This window comes from Falco rusticolus, chromosome 10 (genome assembly GCF_015220075.1).
Source record: "Falco rusticolus isolate bFalRus1 chromosome 10, bFalRus1.pri, whole genome shotgun sequence".
NCBI classification, from domain to species: domain Eukaryota; kingdom Metazoa; phylum Chordata; class Aves; order Falconiformes; family Falconidae; genus Falco; species Falco rusticolus.
In genome coordinates, this window is record NC_051196.1 from 21460360 (window position 1) to 21473378 (window position 13019).

Below are 13019 nucleotides of genomic sequence, written 5' to 3' on the forward strand. Positions count from 1 at the left end.
TAATTGTTACCAAAAGATCTTGCAGATCTGTTCGTGGGTAGTGAAACTGAGTAGTTGCATGCGTGTGTTTAAAGCCACATAATGAATGGCTCTTCCCCATTGTCAGAAGACTTAAAAAGAGCTGATATTTTGGGTCACTGGATTCTCGTTGGTCTTCTGGTTTGAGCATGGCTTCTTTTTGTATTGCTCGTTTCAATGCTTATCTGTTCATTAGTCTCCTTGCTAGAGGAAAGAAGAATTTTATTCATAAAAGGGAAGAAGTGATGCAGCTACCATCCTATCAAAAATGGACTATCATTTAGTTAAGATTTTCTCTAAGTAGCATAAGAATTCCTTTTATCTCTACTAAGCAACTTTAACGTTTGTGTGTTTAGTGGTATGCTGCTCTGGATGGCTGTCTAACTTTCAGTGCGCTATACGAGTACATTTAAGTGTCTAATGATCCAAACAACCTGCTTTTTAATTGGTATGTTATTGACTGAAACAACTGTTTAAAGTTAATGCCCTGAATTGTAAACATGTCAACTTTGGGGGTATTTTATAACTCTTCTTGCAGATTCTGAATGATAGAAAGCTTCTCCCTCCAAAACTTTTCCTGCTCTTACTTTGGGTGGGAATGTGGGGCACTTTCAGGCAAACTTTGGTTCCAGTAAAAGAGGAAAATTGGCCACAAATGTGTTTTGCACAGTTAGTCTCAGACAAGATGAGAAAAGTTCTCTCCAAATATGCATATATTGCAATGGATGCAGCTGCTAGTTTGGAAGATGCTTTCTTAAAATGTAAGGATTTCTTTCAGCTGAACTATAATTATTTTCTGATCTTTGAACAGAGAAGCAGATGAGGGCTGTAAAAAGCCCTTGGAACGACTGCTTAATATCTGGCAAGAAAGGAGTGTGTATGGCAGTGAGTTCATACAGCAACTGAAACTTTCTATGGAAGACTCCAATAGCCCACAAACTAAAGGTAAATGCATATTGCTTTTGTTGTGTGCTTTGCTTTGTTTTTTTTCAAATTGATACATGTTTCGCTGAAAGTACTATGAGGAGTTGAGCTCTGGGCTCCTGTAGTTGAGTTGCTGTAGTTGAGTTGCTGCAGAGCTGGTCTGGGAGATTGTTCAGGACTGTCTTGAGAGAACTGGTTTTCGTTAAACCCACAGTTCCAGTTTGCAGGTGTGTTGCCTTGTGACTTGGGGCCAGCAGTAAGGTTAAGGTAACCTACTTTTCTGCTCATGCAGACAGAATACTCCAGGGCTGCCTTTGATGTGAAGACAAGTAGGGTGCAGGGTACTCTTGCTTCTGCCCTGAGAGTTAAAATTGTCCCACTCCATGTCTCTGAGAGTGGTCAGCTGGCTTGTTACAATAGTTTGTTCAGAATTGTTTGTGCTTTCATTCTCCTACAGTTTTATTTTGTGTAGTTACTCTATTTTGTTATAATTCAGCAAGGACTTTTTAATAATTGAAGGCTGGAATATATGCCCAGAAGCTTGTCTGGTCTCTTTTTTTTATTTCCTATGCCAGCTGACATGATTTGGGGAAAGCAATAACTTTGCATCATTTAGCATTGTTAGAAATCACGTTTATAACCTTATTACTGCGTGAGATGTGAGAAACTGAGTATAAGCTGCTTGTGTTTACTGTGCTTTTATACTGCTTTGGCAGGTACTGCCTCTTCTATAACACCTGAAAGTATTTAACTGGTAGTACTGTAATGAAAAGAGGTCAGCAGTAGGATGTCTGACCTATCAAAGGTGAAGGTCATTAAAAATCAAGAGTGTTCTGGTCAAGGGAATATTTGTCCATTTTGCAGCTAAAGGAAGTGTCAGTGTCTTCAAATTAGCATTGCTGCTTTGACTGAATTTTGTTCTGTTCCCAGCAGAGGTGTGATACTTTGTGAGAAAGTTGGCTCAGTCGTTAGTAAAGTGCTCTTATGCCATTTTTTAATTAATGCAGAATTGATAGAAAGACATGAACATTAATATGAGAATGCATATGAAGACATACATCTATGGCTGTAACTTTGTGATTTTTCATGTTTCTTCAGGCAAAATTACCGAATGGGTGCTTTAGCAGCTTACAACAGAGGCCTTCCAGCTTACCGTAATTTAAGTATGACATGGAGGTAGTATTGCTGGGTTTTTTCCCCAAATGCTGGGCGACCAACTGCCCTGACCAAAGGGGTTGTCTCTTCTGTGTTGGACAGAGGGGGTCTCTGGTCTGAGTGCTGGGAGAGGGGAGAGTGGAAGGTGTACAGTCTCTACATGAAATAGCTCATGTTGCGGTTTTGCTGTTGTCAGAGTGCAATGTATAAGACACTTATTTGACATGAAAGGACAGAATTCATACGCCTGAATTGCTGTTGAGCTGATTAACTGAGGATTTGAAACTGTTATTTAAGGTACCTATTTAAGTGTATCACTTTTATTCTAAACAAAATGATTCTGTGTCCGGGAAACACAGCTGTGATTTCCTGGTGAATTGGCAACCAACTGTTGCTCACTGTCCTCCTTGCTTTGGTTGGTGGTGGTGTCAATCAGTCCTGCTACTGTTACCTTCTCCACTTAAAAACTTTTATACAAAATCAGAGCCTTCCATGTAACAGGCCTTTGTGGGAAACAGAATGAAGAAATACAAATGTTTTAATAACTGCGGCATGTGTGTCTGTCCTCACTTGGTGAGAAACTCGCTTTTTGTCTGGGTAATTGGGGATATTAATGTAGTGTCTTATTTGAGAGAATGGTTCAGGCCTTTTTATGAGGGTGAATGTTGCTGCCTTCTTGTCAGTTCATTGTGAGAAAGAAATTTGCTGGTTTTAAACTAAGAGAAAAAGACAATTGAAAAACTCTGCGGAGTTCTCCTGAGGTTTTTCTCCTTGTTTTGTCTGACTTGTTTTCCAGTCAGCTTCTTAATGGTAAATGCTAGTTTCACATCGGGTTTTTGTGGATTTCTAAAATAAATTTTTTTGTCCAGTTTCTGGTGGGCAACTATTGCAGAAGGTTTTGTTGTAGTTACTCTATTCTGTTTTCAAACAGGTGAACATAAGCGAGATCGACAATGTATTGTGTTTTACAGATATAATGTGTATCATAAATGTGGAAAACTGTAGTACACCACTCCTCCAAAACCACTCTGACTTCCTGGGTTTGTGTACACCCAAGGTAGATCCAGCTGAGAAACAGGTAGTACTAGTGTCTGTAGATTGGTGCAAGGATGTGCCATTAAAACAAAATTTTAAAGTTCCTTAAGTGTCTGGTGCTGTGATGATGAGTATTCTTTTCTTCAGCCTAAGGAATTGCAACAAATCTACGCAGGTTGTTCTCTATAGCTTTTTCATATTGCAGTGTCTTAAATTTCTGGGCTGGTAGATGCTGCTTTCTGAAAAGGATGGCTTTGCTTGTGTGGCAGAGTACCGCTTTACATGTAGAGTTGTGAAACTTTCCAAAATAAAGCAGAGTCCTTGTCATGTTTTAACCCTGGCTGGCGACTAAGCCCCACATAGCCACTTGCTTACTCCCCCCACAGTGGAATGGGAGAGAGGATTGAAGAGTAGAAGTGAGAAAACTAGTGGGTTGAGATAAAAACAATTTAATGAGTAAAGGAAAAGCCACACACGCAAGCAAAGCAAAACAAAGAATCCATCCACTGCTTCCCATCAGCAGGCAGGTGTTCAGCCATCTCCAGGAAAGCAGAGCTCCATCACTCATAATGGTTACTTGGGAAGACAAAATGCTATTAATGCCCAATGTCCTGTGCTGGTGTTGATGTCCCCCTCCCCCTTCTCCTTCCCGCAGCTTATATATACATTCAGTATGATGTCATATGGTATGGACCAGGGGGTCCTCAAACTACAGCCCACGGGCTGGATGCACACACACCCCAGGGTCCTCAATCCGGCCCCCGGTATTTACAGACCCACCACCCCCCCCCCCCCCCCAGGGGTTGGGGGGGAAACCAAGCAGCCACAGATGAGTTCCTGCCACTTAATCCATGCACCGGCCCCCTGTTTAAAAAGTTTGAGGACCCCTGGTATGGACTATCCCTTTAGCTAGTTCGGGTCAGCTGCCCTGGCTGTGTCCCCTCCCAATTTTTTGCCCCCAGCCCTCTTGCTGGCAGGGCCTGAGAAATTGGGAAGCCCTTGATGCAGTATAAACACTACCCAGCAACAACCAAGAACACCAGTGTGCTATCAACTTTGTTCTCACATCGAATCCAAAACACAGCACTGCACCGGCTACTAAGAAGAAAATTAATTCTAACCCACTGTAACCACGGTAGTCCTGTATCAGTGAAGACAGACATCTTTAAAACTTATTGGTGCATGTTTCAACAGCGCAACTTATTTCTTGTTTCATTTGTAGCAAGGCCTTGGGTAAATGTATAATAATTCAGTCGGTGGCACATGCTAAGCTCCTGCTGTGGAGCGGAGTTGATTGCACAGATAATGAAGCTTTCCCTTCAGAGAGGCAGAGGGGAAAGCATACCAGCCCTTTCCAAGCATTATATTCCCTGGTTTTGACTTCCTCAGTGGTGCAGCTTGCTACCATGTTACAGACTCTTGGGTTCCTTAAAGAAATATGCATATACCTGAAATAAGCTTTTGAATATGGGTATCTTGTATTGGTTTAACTCTAAATGTATTCATTAAACTTGCATTTGCTTTCTCATTAATCTCATTTTTATTAGAATGTTTCTTTTTGCAAGCAGTAGGGAAGAGAAGAACGACCCATTTATCTTAAAACCTGGGAAAGCTTAGGTCTGTAGAAGTTTGATGTAAAATCCTTTAGGTAATATAAGCTATGTAGCTGACATGTTTTCTTTTCATTATCTTTGTAGTAAGCAGTTGAAGGAAGTCCTTGAGTGTGCTCTGATGTAGGAGTATCACACTAGAACACAGAACTGAACTGCTACTGATCTGTTCTGGTGTGTTCATATTGCAAATTCTGGCACAGGAAGTCAGACCCATATTAAAATATGGAGAAAAACATCTGGGAGGGCTTTTCCTCTGCCCTGGCCACATTGTCAGACTCATACACATAACCAAGAGACAAGAGCAGACAGGGATGCTTCCAAGGATAAGTGAAATAAAGGCACCTGGGGACAGGACTAGGTATAATTTTGGAGCAGACCAACTCCAATTATGCTTGACCTAGAAGGGGCTACTAAGAAATGTGTGTTGTAATGAGAACTTAACCATCGGTAATCTACCCCTAAAGACACAAAGGGTTAGAACAGTTGGGGAGTACACTGGGCAATTAAGTTTGTCTTATTTTGTTCTTCTGTGTCTTCTGATGTTTTCTGATGGTCTTCTGTTTTCTGTGGGAAAACTGTCTATTTTGTTGTTGTTTTCAGTATTTTGTCCTAAATCACTTTCCAAAAGTGTCTTTCATATAAATTTGTTTGGATCTTGCACAAGCTGCTAAATTCCTGGTGGTTGGAACCTGCAGCCTACAAAAGTTGAGTTTTAGTTACAGTTTTGGGAGGTTTATTTTTTGTTATCCTGATTGAGGATGATAGCCCTGCCAACACATAAAAAACCTACTTAAATTTAGCTGGTGTGCCATTCAAGTGAACAGGTACCTATATAATTTCAGAAATAGAACCCCCTGTTTTACAGGTTTGCCAGTTACTCTAGAATTACAGTAGCTGTTAAATGGTATTTGTTTGCATGTTTCCCTATAGACAGAAGTTTCTGTTCATGCAACTTGTACAACTGTATGCTTAATTGTCAGGAAAGGCACATGACGTAGCTGCACCAAGACTGATAAATCCTCATGTGAATTAAGGACTATTTTTAGAAAAGTCGGAACAGTTCCCTCCAGTGAAAGGCATTATCTGCCTTTTTTTTTATCCCAAACATGGGAAGTTCCTTACCATGTCATGGCAGCTTCTTGAATGAGGAGATTAATGTAACCAAATTCTCATGAGAGAAGATAATTTTATATTGCCTTGAGATTAAAGAAAAAAGCCCACACAAACCCACTGGTTTTAACAGAGCAAAGTTTTAAACTTCTAGTTATCCTTTGGAATGTATGTATGCAGATTCCACAGTTGTTTTTTCTTTACTGTGCCTATGAGCCTGGAGTTGAATCAGAGAGGCCTGTTCACCTCCAAAAGCAGTCGCCTGGAGATGAGAACAAAAAGGTGAACACCCTAGATGGAAGATCGCCTGTGTTGTCAGCTTACAGGAAAAACTCATACTTTATCACTAAGGCCTTTGGCACTGTAAGCTACCTCAGACCACAACCAATGTGTTGAAGACTGGAAAGGTGGTGAGGAAATACTTGTTCCAAGTCTCTCTGGACACTGCAACAAGATAACGGCAACCTGGAGTTTTGCTGCAAAGCTGTTAGGACAGCAATTGTCTGTCATTTTTGAGAAACAAAAGTGCTTTGGTCTTTGAAGGCTTTTAGGGTGTAGTTCAATTTCTGAACTGTGAAGAGCTGGCTGAAGATGAAGCTGACTTCATCTCTGGTAGTGGCTTCTCTGTTGTTTTTATGTCCATGTCAGGAATGGGTTCTTGGTTTACCTGGAAGCTGTCCATGTTCTTCAAGCATATCTGGATTGTTTCAGAAGGTGTGTGTTACGTGCCATTGTTGAATTCTGATCAGTTTTAGATGCTCTTTATGCTTGCGTTCCTCATCTCTTGTTGGGTTTGATGGGCTTTTTCAGAATGGTTGCGATGGTTAAATTACTTCTGGCTAGGAGATTTTGAAAGCTGCGCAGTCAGGGTGTGTTAGTTATGCCTTGCTTCCTTTCAGGGGCCCTTTTCTACCATATGTTCTTGAGTTTGAAAATGTGTATGTTTTTTTTTCTTCTGTTTTGATGAAATGGAGATGGTGTTTCTAGGATTCTTCAACTAAGTTTTTTTGCTGACCCTGTTGACCAGTGCCAAGGAGAAAAGTGTAACAGTCCACATTTGTCACACTGTTCATGCCCAAAATCCTACTTCAAAGCTGACTCTTTCGTCTGTGCTCCTTTTTATGCTGGCCACTTTGCCTCATCAGCGGCCATTCCTATGCTCAGGGAGTGCCTCTTGCCAGGCAGGCCAGCTAGTGACTCTTGCTTAAGACTGCAGATGTTCATGGACCTATCTTCAGAGTTTTTTCAATCAAATTCAGTTGGTCTTGTTCAGATGGAAAATTCAATGAATTCTGAATGCTCTACATTAGAGCAGTAAGCAAGCGTAATACTGTGTCTTGTGGTAGACCAGTTGGCAGCACAGCAGGAATAGCTCTTCAGCAGTTTGAATCCCAGTTCTTGTTTTCCCTTGTGTGCACGCTGTGGCCATGCATTCTTCTATTGATGATCTTGTGTTTAGCTTTGGTTAATTACAAGTACACACAAGTGATAAATATTGATGGCACACTGTATTGGGCTGTGTAACTTTAAATGCTCTCTTTGGCCATTTTGTCATCTGCACATCTCTGGTTCAACTCAGCTTGTGTCTTTTGCAGACCTCAGTGGACAGCAGCCACTTCTTTTGTTGATCTCGTGTCTTACTGGCTTGTCAGTCAGATTATCAAGCACTTTTGTTGCATCAGTCGTATATATACAATACTTAGACTGTTCCTTTTTCTAGCCTAGATAGCTTTGCTCTAGCATACCTCAAAAGTTCATTTGGTTTAGGGTAACTTTCTGTGCTTCTTTGTCTTCTCCCGAGTAAATCTGTTCTCTAACAGATGCATTTGTGTCTACCTTGTCAAGGTAGACAATCAGGATATCCAGCATCTCTCACTTTCTCTCCATTAAATTTTTATTTTTTTTCTGATATATGTGCCCTCTGACAAGGCAGGCAAGTTTCAGCATTTAAGGACAGGCCTTTCCGTTTGCTTCCTCATTAGAGTTGGGCAGACTGATTTCATTTAAAATCAAGAGTAATCTTGGATTTTCCTGTGAATCAATGTGTATACAGGCTTTTTCCCTTGAACTCCATGATTATCTTGGCAAGACTTGATTCCCTTGAAGAGATGTTCTCAAGGCTCTGCCCAAAGCTTTCTTATAAATTTCCCTGGCTGCTCTTAATTTTGGTGGAGAGTCTGAAGAATGATCTGTCTTCTTCTGAAGGTTCTGTAACTGGGTCAAAGGCTGCATTGAGACTTCTGACTCATTAAATAAACTTGTCTCTTTCCTTTCAAGCTAAAGTATGCTATGCTAAGGTTCATTTAACCAACACTGTCTTGCTTTCTGAAGTCCTTATTTCTGAAGTGTTTTAGGTTACCTGCTTGTGGATTGGATCATGCTGTGCTCATAGCTGTTGTTGCTGTTACATCTTAGAGTTTTAGACTTCTGGACAGCTCTGTGAAACTTTATTTTGATGGAAGAGTGGAAGATTGAATACCTAGCAGTTCAGCTGATTGTGGGACCACAGTGAGCATATACGTGGTGCAGAAAGATACTTGAAATTCTTCTGTCCATGTGTATCTTGGCACCAGTGGTTCATTTCCACTGGTAGAAACCCTCACCTGCATACATGGTATTAACCAGAGAGCCTGAGCAGGGTTGAAGACCTGCCATTTATTGACAAATAGGATGTTCACTTGCCTTTCCCACTTCTAGTGCAGGACACGTGGTATGTATACAGTGCACACTGCTGGTAAGAGGACTCTGTCCTTGTACTTGTGTGTACAGAGATACATGTGTGGGCAAAATCAACCTTTTATTGCTGTTTTGCATTTGAGTGTTTGGAATATGATATCCATCTGTGGTCATCCCTCTCTTTAGAGATCCCTCTCTTAATCATCAGAGTATCTGGTACAATTTTTTTGAAGTAGAGGTAGTTAAGGTGGGCAGATCTAGCATCCAAATGAGTTCCTTATATGTGTCTTTAGTTGCAGAGGAGAAGAAGTCTTTAAAGAGGACTTTTCAGCAAATACAGGAGGAGGAAGATGATGATTACCCTGGGAGCTACTCACCCCAAGACCCTAGTGCTGGGCCGCTGCTGGTATGTGGGGCAGGTTTTGGGAGTTCTGGAAGCCCCCTCCTGTGTGGTACAGCCACAAGATGGAGCTGCCAACAAGTGAAATGCTTTAATGGAGCAATTCAGTTGGGGGTGGAGAAGTCCATGGGAAATGGAACAGATTCTTTTTTTTTTGTGTTGAGCCACTGTGATTTCAGGTAGTCTAAACCAAGGTCTGAGTAGTACTACCTGTAACGAATCTTAAAGGACTGTTAGAAGAACAGACCATATTTTAAATTTTTTAAGATCAGTGTGTAATCTCTCAAACCCAAAGTTGTAACACTGTTAAAACTTAATTATTTTTTGTAGGACATCTCTTTCCGTGAGCTATTAAAGAGCTCAACCTTTGATAGATTTGTCTGGAGCTGGTTAGGAAAATCAGTTCTGAAGACTTTATTTTGAGGCTGATGCATTAGTTGCATGGAAATAGCAGGAATGAAATAGAGGATCATTCTGACCATTTTGAGGCTACAGAATGCGCATATGTTAAACCATTGTCTATTGAAAATGGATAAAAAAATACACCATCCATCTGGTAGACTGTAAACATTGAAAAATAAAAATAAGTTGTTAGGGAAATTAGTGAGGGGTTTTTTTTGTTGTTTTTACCTCCAGATGCCTTACAGCTTATGGTTTCTCTTGATGATAAGCGTTGTCTTTGTTGCTGTTGGAAATCATTAGCAGTTTGCAAAATAGTAGTAAATATTATGTAATGGACTTTTTTATTTTTCAGATTAAAAAAATATTTAAAACTTTTCCAGTGTTTTTATTAGTTTTCAAACTATTGGAATGTAGTTTAAACATCAGTGATGGTTTTTCCAGGGCTAGTATTCCAGTTTCAAAAACCTCCCATTAAAACCTCAGTGTTTTTTAAAACAAAGAAACAACATTTTTTTCTTCCTGGAGACCAAGGAGTCTCTTTTTATTTATTTTTTTTTTAATTTTTTTTTTTTTTTTTAGCAGGGGGAAATACCATGTGTCAGGGGAGGTCCTCTTAAGGCTGTCCTCACCCACATCCTTTTTAAGCTAGGATACATTTTGAATGTATTCAATTAAACTGACACGTTTTTCCTCAATGTACTAAAACCAGCTGAGAGATGAAGTTGAGGGGATGCAGTGGAGTCCATTTTAGTTGCAGTGTGCTTCCAAAGAGCCAGCTGAGCTAAGCGAGGAGAGCAATGGCTTTGCAAGATCAGAACAATATAAAGTTTGCTTTAACAGGGACAGCTTTCACTGTCATCAAAGTTTATGGTAGGTGTAACCAGTTACAAAATTCTAAATCTTACAAAGATGGAAATCTGACACAGTTTTGTTTGGACTGATACAAGTTTAGTTTGGGGTTTGTTTTTCCTGTGTCAGAATGCATTTCTGGAAAAGAACAAAAAGGTGCACGTACACTTCTGCTTGTCTAAGACAGTGTCAGCGATGCTCAGCTAAAAGATACAGTCCCACTTGATGCAACACAAAGAGCTGATGGCTGTTTCTCAGACTTGTGTGGTTGTGTACTTTTCAGCTTTGTCTTAAATGGTCACTTCTCTTAATTGGAATGAGAATTCTTCCACTGTAGAGTCTTGAAAATGATGATCCTACTGTAATTATGCATAAGTTCCTAAACACTGGGATATTGTAATCTTAATCCCTGTGTTAGGAAGTAACAGTTTAAAAATCTCTTGAAGAAAATATTCTAAAAATGGTTGCTTTCAAAGGTGGGTGACCTCATATGAAGAGGCCACATCCACAGGAAATGGCATAAAAGCTCCCTGGTTTTAATGTTGGCTAACTTGTCTCGTAGACTGAGGATTTGATCAAAGCCCTACAAGACCTGGAAAATGCAGCATCAGGAGATGCAACAGTGCGGCAAAAAATTGCCTCCCTGCCTCAGGAAGTTCAAGATGTTTCATTACTGGAGAAAATTACAGGTATGAAACTGTAAGATGAATTAGAGTGAAAGAATAACTTAGAAATCGAAGTGTTCTTTTTCTTTAATCACAATGTATGGTGGAGTGAATTCCTGCTTTTGTGTCCTTGTTTTGTAGCTCTTGTGTAATTAATAGATATCAATCCTATGAAGGAGAATTGAAGATGAAACTCGCATAGCTTCCATTTTTTTGGCTTGGAGCAAGGCATTTGTACTTGGAGAGCATTAACAACATTTTGCAGGAATGTGAAGGAAAGAGGGCCAGAGTTCTCAGATGGGTGTGTTTGGTTTTGAGCACCTTGACTGTTTGATGTTTTTGGGTTTTATCAGACTGTGCTAAGTACATGCCCCTTGATTGCTACAGGACAAGGAAACTTGGCTACCCCCCATTAGTTTGTCAGTCTTTGCTTAAATGGACTTTTGAATTGTACTTGAAGAGTAATCTTAATAGAAGCATTTAAAGGTTAACTGATTTGCCTCATGTTCCTGGAAGTAGTTTTAATTTGGAGCTCGTTATGACCTGTCAGTCCTTTATAAAATACTCTTACGGTATCCTGGCTGTGGAGACTAGTGTGCAATTCGTGTTTGCTTGTATTGATACATCAGGAGTTACTCAGCAAAAATAGGAATTTAAAAGTGCACACAATGTTTAAATGTGAAAACTGCCTGATTTATTTAGCTGAAAATACAGCCTAATGTTAGTTTCATTTGTTCATAGAGGCTAACTTCACAGATTTGTATTGCCCCCCAATCATTGACATCTCTGCAAGGATAAAATGCAGTAAGTCCTGTCAGTGCCTAAGAAACACTGTTGCTGGGTTGTTAGTCCTGCCTCTTTCCTTTATATCCCTGTGATAAGAACTCTTACTTTGCTGTCAAGGTAGAAGTGTATTTATGAATGAGATATTACTCTGTGTGTGGCTGGTGAGTTGTAGCCCTTCTGTCAAAGACAGAAAGTTATAAACTTTGTCCTGTAAATTACCCAACGCTTTTGTGTGTAGACAAAGAGGCAGCCGAACGTCTTTCGAAGACTGTGGACGAAGCATGCCTGTTACTAGCAGAGTACAATGGCCGGCTGGCAGCAGAGCTGGAGGACCGTCGCCAGCTGGCACGCATGCTGATCGAGTACACCCAGAATCAGAAGGATGTATTAACAGAGAAGGAGAAGAAGCTAGAAGTGAGTACTGATTACACCAGTGCCAGAAAGCCAGTTGTCTCGCCAAATGCTGCCACTTGACTCCTTATCTATGTGTTTCTCTCAAGAGAGATGATACTAGGTGTTTACATTTGGAGTAAAACAGAGGTAAGAAAGCAGTGTAAACAGTTTGGAGAAAGCAAATCTGTTCTGATGTTCAGTCTAGTGTGTTTTAATACATGTGAACATGGAAGGCCCGGAACTCCGTACTCCTTAAAAATAGGCTCACCTAACAGTTTCTTCAGACTTACCCTATTTTTTTTTTTTAGGAAATCTCAGTTTCCAAAAAATCAGCCTCCCTTTGCCATAATTAGCTGGAGATTTTTTTTGATTGGTTGGATTTTTTTTGTTGTTCTTTTCCTTATGGTTGGGTGCCCCTCGTCTGCCTTCCCAGCCCCTGCTTGATGAGGGGATGCAGTGTAAACAAGATCTTCTGGTATCCATCCTTCAGCCACTCTTATCTACGGCTTCTGTGGTGGGGTGTAGACTGGGCTGATACTGAAAGACGATGACTTGCGTTTCCTGCCATAGCTCCCTCGAACAAGAAGGGCAGGACACTAAAATGAGGCTGCACTGCCTGGACACAAGCACCAGCTGCACGTCCTAGAGTGTGTGCAGAGGCTGCAGCAGCCAGCCGTTTATCTGAAGCGTTCTTTCTCAGTGGAAGTTCTTTCAGCACTGCATCTTGGGACTCGTGTGGAAGTTTAATTAATGATTGTGGTTGTATGTCACTCTGCCATCTGTTAAACGGCCCCTCGGCGGCACATTAAGGGCTTCCTCTGCTGTCGGCTGCTGGTTATTATGAGCAGCTGTTGCTGGGTGGGACATGAGTTGCTGTAGAGGACAAAATCTTCTGGAAGGAGACTGTGCTGTAGCAATTGCAGGGTCTGTTTACTGTCATGACAAACCTAATTCTTTGACAGCTAGGCAACATTGTTCTGAGGTAAATTTCAC

General features: G+C 40.7%; 1 protein-coding gene across 1 annotated transcript in view; it reads left to right on the forward strand.

The window, feature by feature from the left end:
* Positions 1-13019, forward strand: part of RPRD1B (regulation of nuclear pre-mRNA domain containing 1B) — a 29039-nt gene that overhangs the window by 2296 nt on the left and 13724 nt on the right. Inside the window, exons 3-6 of the mRNA XM_037402121.1 lie at positions 830-963; positions 8825-8937; positions 10745-10871; positions 11872-12047. Of these exons, the coding sequence (XP_037258018.1) occupies positions 830-963; positions 8825-8937; positions 10745-10871; positions 11872-12047 (550 nt within the window). The remainder of the gene's footprint in view (positions 1-829; positions 964-8824; positions 8938-10744; positions 10872-11871; positions 12048-13019) is intronic.